At 53.5% G+C, this 24,040-nt stretch overlaps 2 protein-coding genes across 2 annotated transcripts in view; both read left to right on the top strand.

The window, feature by feature from the left end:
* The first annotated feature begins 1,378 nt into the window (after nt 1-1,378).
* Nucleotides 1,379-3,126, top strand: DUSP23 (dual specificity phosphatase 23). Its single transcript, XM_047092905.1, has 2 exons — nt 1,379-1,711; nt 2,750-3,126. The coding sequence occupies exons 1-2, from the start codon at nt 1,445-1,447 to the stop codon at nt 2,933-2,935; spliced, it is 453 nt and encodes a 150-aa protein (XP_046948861.1). The 5' UTR covers nt 1,379-1,444; the 3' UTR covers nt 2,936-3,126.
* Nucleotides 3,127-9,903: 6,777 nt separating this feature from the next.
* FCRL6 (Fc receptor like 6) overlaps nt 9,904-24,040 on the top strand; it is a 31,879-nt gene continuing 17,742 nt past the window's right edge. The window contains exons 1-3 of the mRNA XM_047092618.1: nt 9,904-9,969; nt 12,329-12,491; nt 17,423-17,507. Of these exons, the coding sequence (XP_046948574.1) occupies nt 9,904-9,969; nt 12,329-12,491; nt 17,423-17,507 (314 nt within the window). The remainder of the gene's footprint in view (nt 9,970-12,328; nt 12,492-17,422; nt 17,508-24,040) is intronic.

The following is a 24,040-nucleotide window of genomic DNA, read 5'->3' as shown; positions in this document are numbered from 1 at the left end:
CAGGGGGAGGGAAGCGCATCTTTATGGCTAAGTGTCCTGGGCTTGGGCTCAGGGAGGCCTCGGCTCAGCCAGCCCAGCCACATACTGGTTGAGTGTCCTTGACCAACTTAACCAACTTGTCTAAGCCCCAGATTACTCAAGTACAAGAGGGACATAAAAATACCGTCCGCGTGTTGTTCTTCCAGAAAGCGCCTGGCACAGGGCCTGGCACATGAGCAAATTCAAGGAGGGTTAACTATTTTCACGATTATAATTAGTCTGCATCACTAGCAAGCGCATTGTCCAAAAGAGGATGTGGGGGGGTCAGATCACAGGGAAGGCGCTGTGCTCAGAGCTGGGTCCCCACCTTCTCCGAGCAAGGCTGATGAACTCTGGTCTCCCCACCGGAGGGTGACTCAGCCTGGAAGTCATGAAATATGAAAAGAAATTAAGAAGTGCGGCACTTGCTTCACGCAGATGATTTGGGAGTGTGGGGATGGTTATGTGAAGAGGCAGCATCCTTTCATTTAACTTGAGCAAACAAAACTGGGGCGATAAAGATGCCGGCGCCAGGCTGTCTGGTTTCAAATCCCCGGACATTAGTCATATCGGTGGCATTCCTGAACCTCTCTGGAGCCTCAGTTTTCTCACCTGTAAAGCAGGGTGCATTAGATTACCCACGTCATAAGATTATTGTGGCAATTAAATCAGTTCCTACAGGTAAAGTGCTTAGAACACTGTCTGACATGTAGCAAATGCTCAATAAACGGTAATTCTTATGCTGTGGGTTGTTATTATCATTGGACTCTAATTCCTACCCGGGTAAGATTTCAGGGCACCAGATGGCAGCCCCGTAGTTTTTTGAAGAATTCCAGCAATAGAAAATGAGAAGAGTCCCCGCAGCGGTGATCGCCCCAGCTGGACGGGTTCACCAAGTCACTGAAGAGACCAGTCGGTCATCATAGAAGGGGTTCCTCCCCGGAAGCGGAAGATCTGCTAGGCGTCCACTGTGAAGAAAGACTCCATGAGGCCAGGCCCTGGGGTTGCAGGGGCAGGGGACACTGGTGTAATAACTGCCACCGGCCGCCAGGGAGCAGCAGAGCCCGACCCCGGGTGGCGTCGTGCGCAGAAAGCAATTCATCCCGGGCTCTAGGTTTGCCTCCGGCTGTTTGAGTAGCTGCACCAATCCCCGTGAGCACCGCTGCGGCAATCCCGCCCATTACCGGCTACCCAACCAATCAACGAGCGCTTTGCCCCGGACTGCGGCCGGCTCGCGGCGCCCGTCTTCTCGGTCCAGCGCCCCAGCCCCGCCCCCGAGGCGGGTGGGCCAATCCCCGCGGCGGGACGGGGCGTCGCCGGGCGGGGCGCGGAGCCCACGTGGTACCAGGGCGCGGGTGGGTGCTGCCGGGCCCCGGGGGCGGGCGGGGGACGAGCGGCTGGCGCGGTCGCGTGCCCTGCCGCCGCCATGGGGGTGCAGCCCCCCAACTTTTCGTGGGTGCTCCCGGGCCGGCTGGCGGGTCTGGCGCTGCCGCGGCTGCCCGCGCACTACCAGTTCCTGCTGGACCGGGGCGTGCGGCACTTGGTGTCCCTGACGGAGCGCGGGCCCCCGCACAGCGACACCTGCCCCGGCCTCACGCTGCACCGGCTGCGCATCCCGGACTTCTGTCCACCGGCCCCCGAGCAGATCGACCGCTTCGTGCGGATAGTGGACGAGGCCAACGCGCGCGGGGAGGTCAGCGGGCGGGGAGGGGCCTGCGGGGGTCAGCGGGGGGCTGGGAGGGGCCTGCGCGGGGCGGGGCGGGGCGGGGCCGGGCACCGAGGAGCCTGCAAGCGTCAGCGGGGAGCAGGGCGGGGCCGGGCAGGGAGGGGCTCGCGGGGGACTGGGCGGGGACAGGGCGGGGCTAGGGCAGGGAGGAGCCTACAGGGGGTGAGCGGGGGGACAGGGAGGAGCCTGCGGGGGGACTGGGCGGGGCCGGGCAGGCAGGGACTTCGCTGGACTCGGGGAGCAGAGGGAGCGCCCAGGGGCCAGGACGAGAAGACGGGCGGAGGCGCGCAGTGGGGGGTAGGGCCCGCAGGGAAGCAATGAGTTTTGTGAGCTGAGAGGCAGAAGGGTGGCCGCACTGGGGCGACATGCGGGTGGAAGGCAGTGGCTCGTGAGCGCTCTCCGGAGCCACACTTAGTCCAAATATAACGGAGCCACATTTGCAATTTTAAAGTTTCTAGCAGCCACATTTTGAAAAGGTAAAGAAGAATGAGGGGAAACTCGTTTTGATGGTGTAGGTTAACCCAGTAAGTCAAAAATATTACCGTTTCAGCATATAATCAATATAAATTCTTCATGAGATATTTTAATACTTTTTTGTACCACGTCTTCAAAACCTGGTTGTACTTTATGTCATATCTCAATCCGGATGAGCAGCGGCTCCGCGCTCCGCGGGGGGCGGGACAGGGGGGAGGCGGGCCGGGGTGGGGGTATCACTGGACAGCGCAGGTAGAGGGTTGTGGGCCGGCAGGCCAGGAACCCGGCTCTTGAACCAGCTACTTGGGGTGTGATTGGCAGCCTCCAAACCACGAGGGACGGGACAGCCCTCCCTGACTTTGATGTCACTTCTCCGGCCCCTGAGAGCCTGAGCCAGGGGCCTGAGCCGGCCTGTGAGGTCCTGGGCCTCACCCAGAAGCAGCAGCCGCAGGGAGAGGGAGGGGTGTAAGGGAAGGGCGAGGGGGGGAGGGAGGGCACCAGGCTCCACCCGACCAAGCTGCTTCTTCGCAGGCTGTGGGAGTGCACTGTGCCCTGGGCTTTGGCCGCACTGGCACCATGCTGGCCTGTTACCTGGTGAAAGAGAGGGGCCTGGCCGCGGGAGATGCCATTGCTGAAATCCGGCGTCTTCGACCCGGCTCCATCGAGACCTACGAACAGGAGAAAGCCGTCTTCCAGTTCTACCAGCGGACTAAATAAGGGCCCCCGGCACCCGTCTGCCTGGCCCATGCCCTGACCTGCACTGGAAGCACCAGGCCCTCCCGCTGGCTCAAGAGACTGAGTGGCCATTCCCTGCAGGCAGGCCTTGACCAAAGAGAGGGCTGGGGCTGCACTGCAGGGGGGCAGGGGGGCCTCCGCTGCTTCCCCGAATAAATAACTTCAAAGAGCCAGCTCGCAGTGCATAGCCCCGTGCAGTTTACAAAGCATTCCCACATGCCAACTAACTGGAGCCTCGCGCTAGCCCTGTGACCCAGGAATGACAGCAGGGCCATCGCTGTTCTTTGGGTGAGGTAGCTCAGGCCCAGGCCCAAGGCCAGGCTTCTAGAAAGTGGAAGGGTGGGCCGGGACCACAGCACACATCTTCAGCCCCTGAAAGATGCTGAGACGCTATGTGTCTGTTCCCTGACAATCTTTGATGTCTCTCCTGGGGAGCCGGTCATCGAACAGGTCACAGATCCCCAGGAGCCCGGGGTCTCTGATGCTCACAGGCCGGAAGCGTCCTGTGGACACAACCCCTCAGTCTGGGCCCGCATGCCCCCCCTGTGTCATCCTGTCCACCCTCTCGAGACGGAGAAGGCCCGGGTGTTGTGCACACAGATAACTACTATCGCCAGTTCCCCAGGGCCAGGCGTCTCTCACCAGCCGTGGGCTTCTGGGCTCCCCCGTGAGCCCCTGCCTGTGACGCTGTCCCCCAGCCCCAGGCCCAGGGAGGCTGGAACCGAGCCAGCCTGGGCGGTTGTGTGGAGAGGGCTATTTGATGGTTAGATGAAGGGATGCGGGGCCATGACTCTTAGCGTGTTTCTCTGATGTTCCCTTCCCTTCCCGGTTGGAGACCATTCTAGAAGGCCCAGAGCCTTTGAGACACAGGATGAATGGGGTAGACCAGCCACATGGACTCTTTATTGTAACTTCTGTCTGAATCCCCGTCCCCTGTTGTGTGGCAGGCCAGGCTGTACGAGGCAGAGGTTGGTCCTGAACCGCGTCCTCAGTGCTGTGCGTCCCCGGCCTTGTCAGGTGCGGAGGCTCCAGATGAGTGAGATGACTCACCACCTCCTGCAGGGATGGGCGCGGACAGGGCCGCAGCAGGGACAGGGGCCCTGGGACAGACCTGCCTTCCAGAGGCAGTGGACACAGAGGAGGCCAGCCCCCCCACCGCGGACCCCGTCCCGTATAGCCTAGGCCAGAGGCAGGCCCGTGCCGCCCGCTCCTGACCCATCTTTCTGCTCTCTCACGCGGTGTTACGGCTGGAGTCTTGCCGCTGTCTCCGGAAGGGAGACAGGCCGTTAAGTTCCAGTCCTGCAGCGGACTAACTAAGGGCCCCTCTCTGCTGAGGACTCAGAGCCGAGTAATCCGTCCTTCATCCTGCCCCCCTGGGTCCCCACCAGCCCGGCCAGGCCGCGCGTGAGAGGCACCCACAGTTGCAGGCACGCAGGCTGCGGCAGAGCCGGAAGCGGCCCGGAGACCGATGCACCGAAGCCCGGCCGCCTGTTCCACCTGCCGCCTCACCGGAGCCTGGGCCTGTTTCTCCACGTGCACCAGAGCCCCCTTCCACAGAGGAGCGTGTGTGTGCGTGCGTGCATGTGCCAGAGCCCCCTTCCACAGGGGAGTGTGTGTGTGTGTGTGTGCGTGTGCCAGAGCCCCCTTCCACAGGGGAGCGTGTGTGTGTGTGTGTGTGTGTGTGTGTGCGTGTGCCAGAGCCCCCTTCCACAGGGGAGCGTGTGTGTGTGTGTGTGTGTGTGCGTGTGCCAGAGCCCCCTTCCACAGGGGAGTGTGTGTGTGTGTGTGCGCGTGCGTGTGCCAGAGCCCCCTTCCACAGGGGAGTGTGTGTGTGCGTGCGTGCATGTGCCAGAGCCCCCTTCCACAGGGGAGTGTGTGTGTGTGTGTGCGTGCGTGTGCCAGAGCCCCCTTCCACAGGGGAGTGTGTGTGTGCATGTGTGCGTGTGCCAGAGCCCCCTTCCACAGGGGAGCGCGTGCGTGTGTGTGTGTGCACACACGTGCGTGAAGGGAGCAAGCCTGTGGATGGCCTGCTCCCCGGACCCCTCCCCTCCACCTACCAGGATGGGAACGGGGAAGTGGGGGCTCGAGGCTGCACCCCAGGGTTCACGTCTGCTCTGATCCTGCCGTGCCCTGTCGAACAGCCAGTCCTCACACTCCTGCCCTCCGCTCCCACCCCCCTGCATCCTGTCCTCTGGACGGCAGGAGGGGAACCTGCCCTTCCCTTCCTCCCGGGGCTCCTTCAGAGGAGACGGAACATTTTTCTAACCCCATTAGAGCCCCCTATGCAGCCTCCGTCCCCATAATTTAAGCAGATCTCTGCTGCCTCAAGAGTTCCTCGGGGAAATAAACATATAATTATGTGCTTAAGGAAATCGGTTTTTAAATAAGTAAGAGTTGACTTGAGATGAAAAACTCTGCCCGTATCCTTCCACCTACCTGGGGAGGTTAGCCTGAGGCGCCTTTTGGGCGCACCCCCACCCCCAGATATTTGGGGATTGGGAGCAGAGGCCTGCTCACCTCTCCTGTGACCACCAGGGAGGGGCTACAGGCCTCCCTTCCCCGTCCCACCTTCACTGAGATGGCGGGTGTGAGGAACGGGCCACCCCCGCCGACACGGAGCCTGTGCCCCCCCTCAAACCAGGGTCCCTCCAGCTCAGCACCGCTGGCATCTGGGGCTGACGCTTCTTGGTTGCGAGGCCATCTGTGCGCCGTATGGTGTTTAGCAACATCCGTGACCTCTCCACTCACCAGATGCCGGCAGCGTGCCTACCCCCCCCCCAAAAAATGGGACCTCGAGAATGCTTCCAGGCATTGCCAAATGTCCCCCAGGAGGACAAAACTGGCCCCAGTTGGGAACCGGTGCCTCAGCCCAGCAAGCACCAGAGGCAACCATGAGCTTTCGTTCCCTATAGGAACGTGCTTGGGCATTTCTCCTGTGGACGCACACGTCTCGAGGGGGGGGAAAGGGCCAGACGCCCTCAAACGCGTCCCTCTTGCAGCGGTTCCTGCTGCCCGCTCCCAGCCCCGCCCCCTTGCCCAGGGTGGCTTTCCAAGATGGTGACAGACACCGTTCACTTTCAACGTCTGCAGTGATGTGGACTCACACCCCCGTGTCTTTAAAGCTCACGTTTATGGTCTGGCAGGCGGCTTGCCATCCCTGCCCGATGGAGGCTGTTCTAAGTGGAAGACATCCGTCCCCGTCATTCGGGTTCTGCGGCCGGCGCCGTTTCGGTTCCTCTCCCGGAAAGCTGTTCGGATGCGCGAGCAACCAGAATCGGGACGGGAGGCGCACGGGCCGCTCTCTGAGACGCTCCTCCCTGGTTCTTCCTCCCCGGCTTCGCCTGCCGCAAGCCCCACGGGGGTACTTCTCCGTGGGCTCTTCCCAGGCCATGTGTCCCCGCCCTGGGGTGGGGGGGGGGGGACATGCGTCCTCCTGCTGCAGAGATCCGTCTGCATCGTGTATCCTGCACCCACCGCGTAGGGACCTGTCCCACGGGGCGGTCCCTCCTCCCCCTGGTGAAGGGAGTCCGCTCCTCGTGCCGGGGCCCCCAGGTCTCCCCAATCACGTGACCATTTCCCAGGATGAACCGCACTCCTGCGCCGGGCCTCAGACCAAAACTTCTGCTGTCTGCGTTGCCATTTTTCCTAAGGAAACGAATTTGGTCTCACGGGACTGTTGCGTCGCGAAACAGCATCAGTGCCCACGAACGCATCTCACGCTTCGTCGTGACTGAACCGTCACATTTATGAAGCACCGACCGCGTAGCAGCTGTTTTGCACACATCGTGTTATGCCTTCTTCTCCTTACAACCACTCTGCGAATCAGGTATTTTTCCCTTTTTATAGATAAACTGAGGCGTGCAGAGCTGGCTAGCTTGCCCACATTTGCAGCGACGGAGCTGGGACCAAACAGGGACCCTGCTCCCGCTGCCCGACCTCCCCCCAGCCCCAGTCACGCGTGGCAGTCTGTCTTCATGGTCAGAGCTCGGCCTCGAGGGCCGTCTCAACACAACCTCTGACGTCCCTCTCTCCATCCTCCGAGGAGGTCAGAGAACAAACTGCACCTGACGCTGAAGCCAGTGCATCCGAGCTGCGGCTGTTCCTTAAAATGCAGCCCCAGCGTTTAAGTCCCGAACAGGGAAGCCGGTCATCAGGTCACCTCTGTCACAGCTGCCACTACAGGACTCGGAGCTTGTGATGTCCTCGCCCAGCAGGACGATCTGGAGGCACATGTGAATGTCATTGAGCCCTTGAAAATAGCCGATGATTTATTGAAAACTCGAATCTCCTTTCTGGCTTTGTTGTCGTTACTGGAGCCCTTAATGGGGGCCAGGCTCCATGCCAAGTGCTCGACAGACATTATCGCAGTCGATCCGCAGAGCAACCCTACGAACAAGGTCATGATAATGACCAGTGCACGTTATGAGTAAACTGAGGCCCAGAGAGTTTGAAGAACATGCCCAGTCACATAGCTAGATCAGGACTCAAACCTGGGTTTCTCTAACTGTAAATGCCTTGTCTCTCAGGCGTGGAGAGGGGACATTGTTCTCATTAGAAAACACACAGCAGCATCTCGTGTTTCCCCAGAAACAAAGTATTTGGACCGACAGGCTCCCGGTGGAGCTCTGGGATCACGCACCCCCCCCCCCCACCCACGGGCACCGCCGCTCTGTCCTGGGAGTGTTGACCTGCCTGACCGGCCGCCACCCCGGCCGGCTTCCGCCTCAAGCCTCCTGCACCGTCAAAAATATAGTCCCCTATTGATTTAGAAGTGAGTCACATAAGCACCTCTTCCATTACTTTAAAATTTGTCTCCGCTATTATGGACTCGAGGCGTACTCTCGAGAAGGCCTGTGCTTGTGCAAGCAAGCAGAAATCTGAGAAACACTTGGTGCACATCTATGCCTCAAGTCGATGACTTATTTGCAACCTTGAAAACCGAATCCTTTGTGCCAACAAATTCCCTGAATTGCTTCGGCCACCCTCTCACCCTATTTTTCCCTTGACTCACTCTGTCACCCTGGATATGTGATCACGAAACAAAGTGGTGATGTCACCTCTGAGCTTTCGGTATGTGGGATTCAGCACCACAAACAGTTCTGGAGTGTCCCCCCCTGCCTTTTATACTAAAGACATCACTGTGTCCTCCTCAGCGATGCGTGCTGAGTACTGAGTCTGCTCCAAACCCAGGGTGGGACAGATGGGGAATAACCACTGTAGATGCCCCACGTGTGGCACTGCTCACCTCCTGCAGTGCGTCTTCTGTGCCGCTGGGCTCCCCAGGCCCACGCCAAGCAAATTCACCAATTTGCGTGTTTAGGCACCTGTTGTGAGGGCTGGTTGGAGCTGGGTGCAGCCTGGGGCGTGGAGTAGAATTGAATAAAGTAACCACACTGGGATCAAGTGCACAGAGAGAACAACGCCACGCTTGACCCTGATCTACGAGGCCCCAAAGAATCCAGTCCTTTTCGGGGTCCCCAGGACCACTCTTGCTAGAAGGACTCACAAAAAAAGCTGTCATATTACCAATTATATTATTGCAGAGAGAGGACACAAATGACGATCAGCACAGGAGAAAGGCACAAGGGACAGAGCCCGGGGAAACCAGGCATGAGCTTCCAATGGCATCACACGGGCACACTTAATCTCCCCCGGAATTGTGAAAATGCATAAATGCTGCCTGACGGCGAGGTTCACCGGAGCCTTAGTAGTGCCCAGGGCTTTTGCTGGGGGCAGTCACAAAGGCACGCAGCCCTGGCATGACTGACCTTCGCCGCTCGCTTGGTCTGCAGCCCCAGAGGGCAGAGTGAGGCCGCCCGGCCCCAAGCAGCCCGGCGTCCACACACTCACGTTGTTAGCACACACCCTCTGCCCGGCCCCGGGTCTCAGGTGCCCAAAGACGTCCTTATGAGGCAGGATGTTTCAAGAGCTCAGAGATCACCTCACAGGAGCCAGTTGAGGGGCAGGCCTGACGACCTTGGGAATGCGTAAGGTTTGGGCCACCCGGCCTGCTGAGCTGACCCCGCCCGGTGCACGACCAGGTATCCCGCGCTCTGCCCATGACAGCCTGGGGGGTGCTGTTCCCTCCGCCAGCGAGGCTTTGTCCCCAACTGTGCCCAGCTCCCACCACCCGCCCCCGCCCCCGCCCTTGGTCTGGGTTTAAAACCGTTTCTTGGGAAAAGGTTTCCAAGCGCCCCCCACATACGCTCACACATATTCCCGAAGCATCTGTCCTTCTCCCTCACGGGCCCTTGCTCACCTATGATTCCTTTCATTGTCTCTCTCTCCTACTAGAGTGTCGGGACCTCGCCATGCTGCCGGCGCCCAGCACAATGCCTGGAACCCGGGTGCTCCGTAAACACGTGGCAACCGACTGACCGGGTACCTGCCCCGAGACGCAGAACCGGGAAGAATAATCCAGGGCATATAATCTAGTGGCGGATCCGTGGCACGCGTGCCCCGAAGTGTGACGCAAAGATGGGTACAGGGCGGCGCACAGGGAGCCGACTGGCGCCGAGGCGCCCCCAGCGGGCGGCGGAACACACGTGGGTAGATCCGCTCGGTGAAGGGGCCGCCGACACTCCTGCCGGAGGGTCTGGGTGGGTTGCATCCGATCGCCAGTGCGCAGGCGCCACAGGCCTCGGAGCAGAGGCCACCCCGCCGGGCTCCGCGCGACAGCAGGGCCCCGTCGCCGGGCGGCGCTGCGGTGCTTTGTGATTTCACGCCTGCCAAGGAGAGACAAGGCCTCACGGCTGCTGATCCTGACGACGTTTCAGAAGATGCGAGTTAAGTAAGAACCCGCTTTCCCCGCTTGCTGAAAGTTAATGACGTTAACGCGTTGCCAGAGAAAGTAAAGGGGTTGTTCCAGCCTCTGGGCTTGCGGGTTATGATTTTTAATGCTTTTCAAATGCGAAAGGACCTCAAGCGAGTGTCGCGCCCGCGTGCTAGAGATGCGTGTCTTTCCCACGGCGGCTGGCACCCGCTCCCGCGCAGCCACGGCCCTGGCCAAGTCGCTGGTGTCGCGTTTTAAATCTCGGGCCGCTGCCCTAAGCCAACTGACCCTATTCTAAGGTCCGCAGCGGTGGTGGCCCCAATTCTGCATTCAGTCCAGTGCCCTGGCGTGTCTCCCTAGTGCCCCAAGGCCAAGGGTGCCCCGTGAGCTCAAAGTTTCCCCTGCTCCCCACCCCTCCCGTGATGTCTGTCCCCTGACCTTCATACTTTCTTCCTTTTGTCAAGTGGTGGTCAATTTGTCAAGTATAGACGAACAGACAGACCAGATGGTATGTTCTCCCACAGGTTCAGGGCACGGTGGGTGCCAAGGAGGGGCAGTGCGGGGGGTCCAAAGGCCGCCCCCGCCCCCAGCGCACACGCAGATTCTCAGTGGAGTCGAGGCAGCTGTGAACACCAGAGCACCCCTGGGCCCCACCCGGAGGCCTGGAGAAGAACAGACCAGCACGGGCACCCAGGGAGCCCTCTCCTGCCCCGCACGGGAGCCTAAGTCTGCACACTTTACTCCTCAGCCCTGCGGGTCCTGGGTCTGGCCTGGCAGGTGCACTCAAAACCCTCCGGGAAGGGAAGGAGGCTGGGGATGTGTGGAGAGACCTCCAGGCCCACGATGCAGGCGTCAGGCTGCACCCTTGAGAGCTTGAGGGTGACTGACCTTCAACCCGCCCCAATCCACTTCTGCTCATGTGATAACCCAAAAGCCACAGAGGAAATCATGGCGGGGGGGGGTTGGAAAGGAATTAGGGGAGCGCAAACTAAAGCGGCAATAAGATATGAGTTTATATAGGTCAAGCTGGACACACATACACCAAATCTCAAAGCACCAGAGTTAGCACGACTGGGAGAACGGGAGCTTACAGGTTGCTGGGGGGTATGTAAATTGCTCCAGTACTCTTCAGAGAGTCATGTGGCCAGCTCACCTGGAAATTCCAGCCACTTCACGTCGGTATGTATATTCTGGGCAAATTCTGCATGTGAGCCTAGAAACGTGTGAGGCTGTTCGTTTATTCATTAATCTCGATACAGATGTGCTGAGCACCTAGCATATCGCACGCTTCTAGGAGCTCAAAACCGAGCGTGAACAAAACACGAAAATCTCCACCCTCACGGAGTGTATATACAGCATTGTTTAAATGGCCAAAACCTGAAAACAATTTTAAAATATGTCGTTAGGAGAACGGATGAACACTGAACTGAGTACACAGGCGTGGACGTGGCTATGCCGTGGGACCAGTGTTGGGTGTGTAAGAAAGAAGCTTGCGGGGGCGCCTGGGTGGCTCAGTCGGTTAAGCGTCCGACTTCGGCTCGGGTCATGATCTCGTGGTCCGTGAGTTTGAGCCCCGCGTCGGGCTCTGTGCTGACAGCTCGGAGCCTGGAGCCTGTTTCGGATTCTGTGTCTCCCTCTCTCTCTGACTCTCCCCCGTTCATGCTCTGTCTCTCTCTGTCTCAAAAATAAATAAACATTAAAAAAATAATAATAGTATAAAGCCAGGCGAAATACCTATAATATGTGCTTGATATAACTATAGTCCTATTAGAGACATACATGTAAGTGGGTTGGAGTTAAATGAGAAAGCCTGGAACAACAGGTGTTGGGGAGAAAGCGGTTAATCAGAGAAGGATTAGGTTATAGAAGTTTAGAATTGAAAAGAACTTTAATCTGAGGCCTAGAGTGATAAAGGGTTTTGAACAAAAGTACTTAGTTATGGGGGCGCCTGGGTGGCTCAGTCGGTTAAGCGGCCAACTTCAGCTCAGGTCATGATCGCGGGGTCCGTGAGTTCAAGCCCCGCGTCAGGCTCTGTGCTGACAGCTCAGAGCCTGGAGCCTGTTTCGGATTCTGTGTCTCCCTCTCTCTCTGACTCTCCCCCGTTCATGCTCTGTCTCTCTCTGTCTCAAAAATAAATAAACGTTAAAAAAAAAATTTTTTTTAAAGAAAGAAGCTTGCAGAATATTAGGTACAGAACCATTTGTGTGAATAAAGGCAAACACTACTATATAATTGCTTATGGATACATACCTGTGTTATGAAATTAATGCTTTGGTTAAGCCACTGCTCAAACCCAGGGGCTTAGCTGCCTGCTGGAGGGGTGGGGTGTGGGGGAGAGTTTAAGTGAAGGACTAGGGAGGAGAACTCCAAGCAAACCCTGGAATGTTAAATTTCCTAAAAAGAAAACATCTGAAGCAAACATACACGTTAAGATGCTGGCATTGTACTTTCCGGGTGTGAAGCACACAAATGTGTGTTTTCACATCCTGGGTCCTTTACAGTTTTAGTTCAAGGTGGGGAAGTTTTTGTTCTGTATTGCTTTCACTTTCGAAAAGAGTTGGTTGAAAGAAGGATTAAGGCCACATCCCCCCCTCCCCCCTCAGCGACCCGGGGCCACAGAGCGCCCGCTATTGCTTCTCTGGGATCGGACCCTCCGTGGGGCACCAGCAGGTGCAGGCGCGGCCCAGGCGGCGGCGGCGCGCGTCGTTGCGCCCCCTGGCGGCGCGTCCGAGCGCGGCAGCCCCGACGGCGCCCAGGCCCCGGCAGGTGCAACCGCGGGGATGAACACCTGGGGGCCGCCTGGCCAAGTTGGAGGGGCGCGTCCGCTTTTCTTCTGAAAGGCTGCTTTTAAGGGTCTACCCTAGGGAAACTCAAATACGTGCCAAAGGAGATGTGTACAAATGTTCTTGGCAGCTGCGGTTAAGATGGCCAAAAATCGAAAACTGTCACCGCTATCCATCATTAGGAGAATCAATGAAGTTAGACGTAGGTATCCGATGAAATGAGGGCCAAGGTGGCGGTGACAGCTAGAGCCACGTGCGTCAGCGCGGACCCATCTCCCGAGCCATACCCGATCCTCCCACAATAAAATATCATTTGCATCAACTTTACATGTGCCCCAAACACTAGATATAGTTGAGGGACAAATACGTGTCGTGAAAGTACAAAAATAGAGAGGGCAACGACAGATACCAAATTCAGGGGTGACTTCCGGAAGGCACAGCGGGGGTGGGGGCGGAGCCTCGGCTGATTCTGTATTACTGTATTTAAAGTAATAGAGCTGGATGGTGGGTACCCAGGTGTCTGTGTCACCTGCTCTGCCTTCCAGAATGTTCGATGCCATTGTGCGCACACACGGCAGAGCCCAGAGGCGAAGGGAAGAGCAAAGAGGAGGCCCCGAGGAGGAAGGAGCTGGAAGTTGTTCGAAGAACTGAAGGACACACACCCCTCACCCCCCGCACGGACGCACGGACAGAGAAGGCTGCAGCCTCACAGGAGGCCTGAGAGGCAGACAGGGTCCAGCCTGCGGGGCATGACACAAAGGGGTATGTTTGATGCTCTGGAGGTGGAGGCACAGTGGGAGTTTTAAGCAGAGGCGTGTTGACATTGTGTCTGTTTATGTTCTGGGTAGGTCACTTCTTTCTTCTGTGTGTGACACGCACGGGAGGCCAGAGCAGAGTCCGGGAAGAGAATTTAAGAGGCTTTCACAGCAGCGTAGGCAAAGACCGTGGAGGGTCCCCGGAGGCAGGGCCGGCGAGGACGGGGAGAGAAAGGGGGGGTCTGAGGCACACTTTGGAGAGGAGCCAGTGGAACTGGGGGCGAGATCAAGGTGACCCCGGAGTTTCTGTTGGAGTCATTGCTGGCGGTGTCTGCTGAGGCGAGGCCACCGAGGAGGAGGGGGGCAGGGGTGCTGCAAAGGGCGGTGGGCGTCTTGGTCCACTGCCACCAAGAAGGACAGGGCGCAGCAGGTGTCCGAGAGCTACCCAAGGGGAGGGGGAGAGGCTTCCCGTATATTCCAGCCTGAAGTCCACCCGCGAGGTCGGTCGGTCAGGGATTTGGGGGCCACCACGCATTGTTTAAAGCCTTGGGACCGGGGCACAGTCAGTTGAGAGGTGTGGCCAGCGGAGCCAGACCCTCCACGACGGGACGGGGCGTGACTCCAGCAGAGGACACGGTAGACGTGGGCCACCCTGGGGAAGCCGGGCAGCGAAGGGAGGAGTGAGGTGGGGTGGGAGCTGGAAGGAGCGAGTGAGGCCAAGGGAGAGGCTGTCTCAGCGGGGATGACGTCTGGGCGCCCCCGCACATCAGCACCGAGAGGGACGGGTGGCGGGAGGGAGGAGGATGAGATCCAAGTTCTACGGATGCAGCCGAGCTGGGGTTCCTGTCTGACCCCGAATGCCACGCTCCTTCCCAAATATCTCCCGGCCTCTTGACAGCTTGTGCCTGCCCACCGGCATCCAGCCCGGGGCCCAGCGTGTGAAACCCTTCATCCGCCGCCTCAAAGCACGCACGGCTTCCGGCCTTTCCGCTTCCATGTGGGGGCCGCGTCGGCCCAGGGACCTGGAGGAGAAAATGAGCAAACCGCGAAACATGAAGTCTGACCTATTTTATGCATTTTGTATAAATGTGTGAAATAGATGATGTTTGACGGTGGTAAACAGAGAACCCAAAACAATCCAGTTCATCGCTTGAATTATGTATGCTTTTCTTCTCCCATCTCCAGGGAAGAATGCAGCTCCGTCCATTCCCAGCCCTTTCTGGGCAGGGCTCCTCCCTACTTTCTTTCTTTTTATTTATTTTGGGAGGGGGGAGGAGCAGAGAGAGAAGGGGAGAGAGCGCGAGAATCCCAAGCAGGCCATCGCGGAGCCAGAGGCGGGGCTTGAACTCACAAACCATGAGATCATGACCTGAACGGATATCAGGAGTCGGAAGCTTAACGGACTGAGCCACCCGGGTGCCCGACCTACTTTCTAAGTCTGTTGTTGGTGACCCGAGGCTTCGGGTCCGGGCTGTCCTCCCTGGAGCACACCTGAACACCAGTCACGTGCTGCCAGGACCACACGGGCAGGGAAGAATGTCACGGGCATGCACGACGGGCAGCAGAGCAGGGACAGAAGCTGCAGACTGGCAGAACCACCAGCGAGGAGCAAAGGTACTGAATTGTTTGGATGCTAGGTTCACTCAGGGTCAGCCAAGCACCCTTATGCCGGGGAATCTCACCTAAGATCCACTGATTTGGGAATAAGAGAAGGAGAGGGTGGGAAGGCCTGAAGGAGAGCCCGTGAGACCCCAGTTAGCAGCCCTCCCACCGCACCTGCACGGGAGCAGGGCCCCCCGGGGTCGGCTTCCCATCTCAGTCTCCACCCGCAGTCACGCTCCGTGCCAGACGCTGAGGGTACAGAAAAGCACGAGACAAACACGGCCATGCCCTCCGCAAGCCGGCAGTCCTGGGGACATGCGTGCGAGAGGCCACGCATGCGGGATGGACGTGCTAAGAGCGGGGACAGGATGTGTGTGCACCTGACCCAGCCTGGGTGGGGCACAGCGGTCAGGCTGGGGTCGTGTGAGAATGTTCTATAAACTGAAATCTGGGACGTTACCAGGATTTTAGCCAGACTGGCAGTGGGGGCAGGCGGTGGGGAAAGTACGAACAACAGAAGTACAAAGCGTGTGCTCTCTCTCTCTCTCTCCACACACACACACACACACACACACACACACACACACACGATAGCTGCTATCCCAAAGGTGCCATTCATGGGAACATTTTTGCTGAGCTAATTTGCACTTTGGGGCAAATCAGAGTGGTGACGGCAGGTTTCTGACTTGCACAGCAGGGTTGTGAGTGGTGCTGCTGACCGACCAACGCAGGAAGCATCAGGAAAGAACCAGGCTGGGAGGCAGAGGCTGGGCGCGGTCTTGACACGTGGAGTTTAAGGAGCCTCCGCGCCCCCCACGCGTGATATCCCGTCACCCGGTGTTCCGTTGAAATGCGATTTTCTCCAGGTGCCACGCAGCCAGACGCATCGGGAAGCACGGCACTGTGTGTATTTCTATGCTAGTGGATCTTAGGCGAGATTTTCCGACATAAAGGCGCTTGGTTGACTCTGAGTTAGCCTGGCAACCAAATAATTCACCACCCGTATTCCTTCCTCCGTGACGGGAGGGGACGGTCACTTTCTTTGGCAGGAGGCCCACTTAGCCTGCGTTGCTCCTTTGAATCGCCACCCCGAGATCCGCCTCCGTGTGAATCCCATCGGCACGTCCTTACTCTTCAAGTCCTGCACGCCCATTACAGCTTAGCCCCCAGGTAAGTTGGTTCAAGCCCCGAAACAGGGGGTTACCGCCTTCTCTGGAAAGACACATTTGGGACTCTTGCCTTAGAGGCCATCATTCAGACCCATGGTCACAGATGAGAATAGCTAGGGAGAGAACATAGAGAGAGCAAGGGCCCTGGGGCCTGGGTCTGTAGAACTCATCTAAAGCTCCCAGAGGAGGGAGGCTGAGAGCGCGGGAAGGAGTAGCCAGGGAATGGGGAGGAAAACAGGACAGGCGTCCCGGTGTCCCCGTGCCCCGTGTTTAAGGACGGACGGGGTCGTCTGCGGTGACAATGGGAACACACAAGCAAACACAGCGGGAACCTGCCCGCCAGATAGGCCTAGACAGAGAGTTAGTGTGGTCCTGGAAGTCCACGGCGCCTAAGAACACGTGGGGGCAGAATTCACTCTCAGGCGGAGGGACGGGAGTCCAGATGCTGTGTGTGTGGAAATGTAATCCCCCCCGTGATACTAGAAATCTGACCCGTGGCACAGCGGAGGTCAGTGACACTAAGTCGCAGCCCGGGGTCCCCTACTTAAGAAGGGGCAGAATCTAGATTAGAGCCCAAATCTTTCTGATTCCAGAACTCCTGACAGTTACACTTCGATGTGTCTAGAAGCTCATAGCGTGCGCGGCCTGGAGACACCGACAGGAAGTAGACTTAGCCTCGCCTCTGAGGAGGTCACGGCCTAGAAGTCGAGAAAGGCAATGAAACAATCATGATGCATTGTGACAAAATAGAATAACGGAGGCATTTAGGAACTACTGAAAGGGGCACCTGGTGGCTCAGCCCCACTTCGGCTCAGGCCACCATCTTGCAGTTTGTGGGTTCGAGCCCCACGTCGGGCTCTGTGCTGACAGCTCAGAGCCCAGAGCCTGTTTCGGAATCTGTGACTCCTTCTAGCTCCCTGCCCCTCCCCCGCTCTGTCTCTCTCTGTCTCTCAAAAAATAAATAAACGTTAAAAAAAAAAAAAGGTAAAGAAGTACAAAGATTGTACCGAGTATAAGCCCGTCTCTTCCCGAGCTTCCCAGGCAGGGCTGGGCTGCGCACTGACCAAGAGCTGAACGATCCGGGTGGGTGGCGAGCCACCTTCCAGGACGAGTTCCCTGCTGTCCATGTGGCCACAAGGGGTCGCTGCAGACCTGACACGCTCTCTCCACGGGCCTCTGGGCCTCTCTCCCGCTGCTGTTAGAAGGAAGGAGAGCAAGGCGGGGAGGGAGAGTGTGGTGACCAGATGCCTCCCGGTGAGTCCTCCCCCTACAGACCAGCTCGGACCTCTGTCCTCCGTCCGGTTCCACCCTCATCGACTCCTGGTCTACCCAGCTTCTGTCCTAAGGACTAGGCTTTCGACCCCTTTCTGCAGCTTGCTGTTTTTCAGACTCAGGAAATGGCTCCGGGTCTTGCCTTGGGCCTCCGGTCGCAGCCAGGGATGCGGCCCGGATCCTGGCAGCCTTCGTGGCTGAGTACCTTCGCACACATCACCCCACCTCTCTGGGACGCGCTAGTAAAAGCCGACGGGGGAGGCAGGGTCGGGGGCTCAAGGCTTCCGGGCTGGCTCCCTCTCTGGTCAGACAGCCCAGAGAACAGCTCCACGGCCACAGAAAGCTCCGGCAGCACCAAGGGCCTCTCACGTTTTTGTCTCACGGAACCTTCACAACAACCCTACGATGCAAGGGTAACCATGCATCCACCGGAGGTAAGGACCCGGACATGCACAGAGGTTGCAATCGCAGCCCGGCCCTCAGCGGGTTGGGGTCCAGAGCGAGGATTTAAGCTCAGATGGGTGGTTTCAGGGCCCAACACGCTGTCTCTGCACCCAGAGCTGCCCCTAATCTGGGCTGTGGTTCTCTCCCCCAACCTCCTATGAGTGGGACTGACCTTCTGGTCCTCAACAGCCACCGTCCCTCACGGCTGACCCTGAGTGATGGGGACACTGAGGTTTAAGCACCCCCCACCACCACTTTTAAAACTGAAGTGGGAGTGCCTGGATGGCTCAGTCGGTTGGGCGTCCGACTCTCAACTTCGGCTCAGGTCATGATTTCACAGTTTGTGAGATGGAACCCCCCCGTCGGCCTCTGCACTGACAGCACAGAGCCTGCTGGAGATTGTCTCTCTCCCTCTCTCTCTCCGCCCCTCCCCTGCTCATCACCACCCACCCCCCTCTCAAAAATAAAAATTAACAAATTGAAGAGTAGTTGACAAACAAAATTATACTAGTTTCAGGTGCACGACCTAGGGAGTCACCAGTCCTAGACATTATGAAGTGATCACCATCTGTGGTTGCCACACCGAGTTGTTACAAACTGTTAACTGGATCCCCCGTGCCGCACATGGTACCCCTGTCGTATTTATTCTATAACTTCAAGTTTGTGCCTTTTAGTCCCCTTCCCCATCTTGCCCACCTCCTCCCCCTCTGGCGGCCACCGGACGCTTCTCTGTCTTTCTGAGTTTTTTTCTGTTTCAGGTTTGTTGTTGGCCTGGTTCATTTGTTTCAGTTTTCAGATTTCAAACGTAAGTGAAAACGCGCTGCGTTTGCCTTTCTCTGACTTATTTCATGATGCTCCCCAGGTCCATCCATGTTGTCACAAATGGCAAGAGTCCCTTCTTTTTATGGCTGAGTAAGACTCCAGTGGGTATATATACCACAGCTTCTTTGTCCCTTCCTCTGTCAGTGGACACTTAGGTTGCTTCCATAGTTTGGCTCTTGTAAATAATCCTGCAATAAACATAGCGTTGCATGTATCTTTTCAAGTTAACGTGTTGGTTTTCTTCAGATAAATACCCAGAAGTGGAATTGCTGGACTGTAAGGTCTTTCTATTTTCAATTTTTTGAGGATGGTCATCCTACAGGGTCATCCACAGCGGCTGCACCAGTCTGCATTCCCACCGACCGTACATGAAGATTTCCTTTTCTCTGCGTCTTCGCCAACATTGGCTGTTTCTTCTCTTTTTGAGAAGGCCCTTCCAACCGGGTGTGAGGTGGTATCTCGTTGTGGTTCTGATTTGCGTTTCGCTGATGATGAGTGATGCTGAGCATCTTTTCATGTGTCTGTTGGCCATCGGGATGTCTTCTCTGGAGAAATGTCTGTTCAGGTCCTCTGCCCATTTTTAAATTAGATTGTTCGTATCTTTTACGTATTGAGTTGTACGAGTTCTTTATATATGTTGCATATTCGCCACTTATCAGTTACATCATTTGCAAGTATCTTCTCCCTGTAGGTTTCTTTTTCATTTTGTTGATGGTTTCCTTTGCTGTGCAGTTTTCTAGTTTGATGTAGTCAAACTCTTTTGTTTTTGTTGCCCTGGCTGGAGGAGACACACCCCAAAAAACATTGCTGAGACTAATGACCCAGAGCTGACTACCTGTGTTTTCCTTTAGGAGTTTTATGGTTTCTGGTTGTACACTTAAGTCGTTAATCCATTTTGAGTTTATTTTTGTGTATGATATAAGAAAGTGGTCCAGTTTCATTCTTTTACAGGTAGCTGTCCAGTTTCCCAGCACGGTTTATTGAAGAGATGGAACAGAGATGGAAGAGAAGAAATGTCTTCTCCCCATTGTATGTCCTTGCCTCCTTAGTCAAAGATTAACTTGACAAAGCGTGGGTTTATTTCTGGGCTCTCTATTCTGTTCCACTGCCCTCTGTCTATTTTTGTGCGAGTACTATACTGTTTTGATGACTGTAGCTTTGTAGTATCATTTGAAATCAGTGAGCATTATGTCTCTCACTTTGTTTTTCCTCAATTTGCTTTGGCTCTTCAGGGACTTTTGTGGTTCCATACAAATTTTAGCATTATTTTTTCTAGTTCTGGGAAAAATACCATCAGTATTTTGATAGGGCTTGCACGGAATCTGTAGATTGCTTTGGGTAGCATGGACATTTTAACAATCGATGAGCACAATACATCTTTCCATTTATTTGTGTCTTCTTCAGTTCTTTTTATCAATGTTTTAGAGTCTGCAGTGTATAGGTCTTTTGCCTCCTTGGTTAAATTTATTCCTAGGTATTTTATGCTTTTAGACGTGATTATAAATAGGATTGGTTTCTTAATTTCTCTTTCTGATAGTTCCTTATTAGTGTATAGAAATGCAACAGATTTGTGTGTATTTATTTTGTATTCTGCAACTTTACTGAATTCATTTATTAGTGCTAATAGCTTTTTGGTGGAATCTTTAGGATTTTCTACATCTATGCAAATAGTGACAGTGTTGCTTCTTTTCTAATTTGGATGCCTTTTATTTCTCCGTCTTGTCTGATAGCTGTTGCTGGGACTTCCAATAATATGTTGAATAAAAATGGTGAGAATGAGCATCCTTGTCTTGTTCCTGATCTTAGAGGAGAAGCTTTCAGCTTTTTACTGTTGAGTATGATGTCAGCTGTGGGTTGCTTATAAATGGTCTTTATTATTTCGAGGTATTTTCCCTCTATGCCCACTTTGCTGAGATTTTTTTTATCATAAATGGATGTTAAATTTTATCAAATGGTTTTTCTGCGTCTGTTGAGATGATCATGATTTTTTTGCTTATTTTTTAATTTTTTTAAATTCAAGTTAGTTAACATATAGTGTAGCATTGTTTTCAAGAGTAGAACTTAATGGGGCGCCTGGGTGGCGCAGTCGGTTAAGCGTCCGACTTCAGCCAGGTCACGATCTCGCGGTCCGTGAGTTCGAGCCCCGCGTCGGGCTCTGGGCTGATGGCTCAGAGCCTGGAGCCTGGTTTCCGATTCTGTGTCTCCCTCTCTCTCTGCCCCTCCCCCGTTCATGCTCTGTCTCTCTCTGTCCCAAAAATAAATAAACGTTGGAAAAAAAAAAAAGAGTAGAACTTAGTGATTCGTCACTTACATATAACACCCAGTTCTCATCCCAACAAGTGCCCTCACTCATTAATGCCCATCACCCATTTAGGCCATCGCCCCACCTGACACCCCTCCAGCAACCCCTACTTTGTTTTCTGTATTTAAGAATCTTTTATGGTTTGCCTCCCTCTCTGTTTTTGTCTTATTTTTCCTTCCCTTCTCCTTCTCCTTCCCTTCTCTTCTCTGTTTTGTTTCTTAAGTTCCACATATGAGTGAAATCATAAGGTATCTGTCTTTCTCTGACTCATTTCACTTAGCATAATACACTCTAGTTCTATCCACATTGTTCCAAATAGCAAGATTTCATTCTTTTTGATTACCAGGTAATACTCCACTGCATATATGTATCACATCTTCTTTTTCCATTCATCAGTCAATGGACATTTGGGCTCTTTCCATAATTTGGCTATTTGTAACAGCACTGCAATAAACATTGGGGCGCATGTGCCCCTTCAAATCAGCATTTTTGTATTCTTTGGATAAATACCTCATAGTGCAATTGCTAGGTTGTAGGGTAGTTCTATTTTTAATTTTTCGAGGAACCTCTGTACTGTTTTCCAGAGTGGCTGCACCAGTTTGCATTCCCACCAACAGTACCAAACTGTTCCCCTTTCTCCACATCCTTGCCAACACCTGTTGTTTCCTGAGTTGTTAATTTTAGCCATTGTGACAGGTGTGAGGTGGTATCCGTTGTGGTTTTGATTTGTATTTCTCTGATCGTGAGTGATGTTGAGCATCTTTTTATGTGTCTATTAACCATCTGAATTGTCTTCTCTGGAAATGTGTCTATTCATATCTTTTGCCCATTTCTTCACTGGATTATTTTTTTGGGTGTTGGTTTGATAAGTTCTTTAGATTTTGGATACTAACTTTTATCTGATATGTCATTTGCAAATATCTTCTCCCATTCCATCAGTTGCCTTTTTGTTTTGCTGATTGTTTCCTTCACTGTGCAGAAGCTTTTTATCTTCAGGTCCCAGTGAGGGAGGCTTTTGTTTCCCTTGCCTCCAGAAATATATCTAGTAAGTGGTTGCTGTGGCCAAGGTCAAAGAGGTTGATAATTTCCTGTCTCATGTTTAGGTTTTTTATCCATTTTGAATTTGTTTTCGTGTATGGTGTGAGAAAGTACTCCAGTTCCATTCTTCTGCATGTTGTTGTCCGGTTTTCTCAACAAAATTTGCTGAAGAGACTGTCTTTTTCCCATTAGATATTTTTTCCAGATTTGTCAAAGATTAGTTGGCCATACATTTGTGGGTCCATTTCTGGGTTCTCTATTCTGTTACATTGATCTATATGTCTGTTTTTGTGCCGGTACCACATTGTCCTGATGATCACAGCTTTGTGATACAGCTTGAAGTCTGGAATTGTGATGCCTCCAGCTTTCATTTTCTTTTTCAACTTTACTTTAGCTATTTGGGGTCTTTTCTGGTTCCATAAAAATTTTAGAATTGTTTGTTCTAGCTCTGTGCAGAATGCTAGTGTTATTTTGATAGGGATTGCAGTGAATGTGTAGATTGCTTTGGGTGGTATAGACATTTTAACAATACTTGTTCTTCCGATCCATGGGCATGAGATGTTTTTCCATTTCTTTGTGTCTTCTTCAATTTCTTTCCTAAGCTTTCTATAGTTCTCAGTGCACAGATCTTTTATTTCTTTGCTTAGGCCTATTCCTAGATACCTTATGGGTTTTGGTGCAATTGTAAATGGGATCTATTCCATGACTTCTCTTTCTGCTCCTTCATTATTGGTGTACAGAAATGCAACCGATTTCTGTATGTTGATTTTAGATCCTGTGACTATTGAATCCATGTATCAGTTCTAGCAGTTTTTGGTGGAGTCCTCCAGGTTTTCCACATAGAGTATCATGTCATCTGCGAAGAGTGAAAGTTTGACTTCTCCCTGCCAATTTGTATGCCTTTTCTTTCTTTTTGTTGTCTAATTGCTGAAGCTAGGACTTCCATTACCATGTTAAACAACAGTGATGAGAATGGACATCCCTGTTATGTTCCTGACTTTACAGGGAAAACTCTCACTTTTTCCCCATTGAGGATGATATTAGCTGTGGGTCTTTTGTATATGGCCTTTAGGATGTTGAGGTATGTTCCTTCTATCCCTACCTTATTCAGGGTTTTTATCAAGAAATGATGCTATATTTTGTCAAATGCTTTTTCTGCATCAATTGAGAGCATCGTATGGATCTTATCCTTTCTTTTATTAATGTGGTGTATCACAGTTGATTGATTTGTGAATATTGAACAAGCTCAAGATGATCATGATTTTTGTCTTTCATCTTGCTTATGTGATGTATCATGTTGACTGATTTGTGTATATTGAACCATCTTTGCATCCCTGGAATAAGTCCCACTAGATCATGGTGAATGATCCTTTTAATATATTGTTGAATTTGGCTTGCTAATACTTTGTTGAGGATTTTTGTATTAATGTTAATCAGAGATATTGGCCTGTAATGTGTGTGTGTGTGTGTGTGTGTGTGTGTGTGTGTGTGTGGTGTCTGTCTGGTTTTGGTATCAGGGTAATCCTTGCCTCATAAAATTAGTTTCGAAATGTTCCTTCCCCTTCAATTTTTTTGGAATAGCTTGAGAGTAGGTATTAATACTTCTTTAAATGTTCAGTAGAATTCACCCATGAACCTGTTTTATCCTGGACCTTTGTTGGAATTTTTTTTTTTATTACTGATTCAATCTCCTTACTAGTAATCAGTCTGTTCAGATTTTCTATTTCTTCATGATTCATTTTTGGAAGATTATATGTTTCTAGGAATTAATCCATTCCTTCTCATTGTCCCATTTGTTGGCATATAATTGTTCATAGTACTATCTTATGACCCTTTGTATTTCTATGGTGTCAATTGTAACTTCTCTTTAACTTCTGATTTTATTTACTTGGCCCCTCCCTTTTTTTCTTGATGAGTCTGGCCAAAGTTTTACCTACTTTGTTTTCTTTTCAAAGAACCAGCTCTTAGTTTCATTGACCTTTTCTATGTTTCTGTCTCTGTTTCATTTCTTTTCACTCTGATCTTTATTATCCCCAATCCTTCTGCTAACTTTGAGCTTTGTTTATTCTTCTTCTAGTTCCTTTGGGTATAAGGTTAGATTGTTTATTTGAGATTTTCCTTGTCTCTT

Source organism: Lynx rufus, unplaced genomic scaffold, assembly GCF_022079265.1.
Source record: "Lynx rufus isolate CCGP_SWC_20201006 ecotype Redwood Valley unplaced genomic scaffold, mLynRuf1.p SCAF_31, whole genome shotgun sequence".
Taxonomy (NCBI): domain Eukaryota; kingdom Metazoa; phylum Chordata; class Mammalia; order Carnivora; family Felidae; genus Lynx; species Lynx rufus.
The sequence above is the reverse complement of the archived record's forward strand: the minus strand, read 5'-3'. Positions and strand labels throughout refer to the sequence as shown.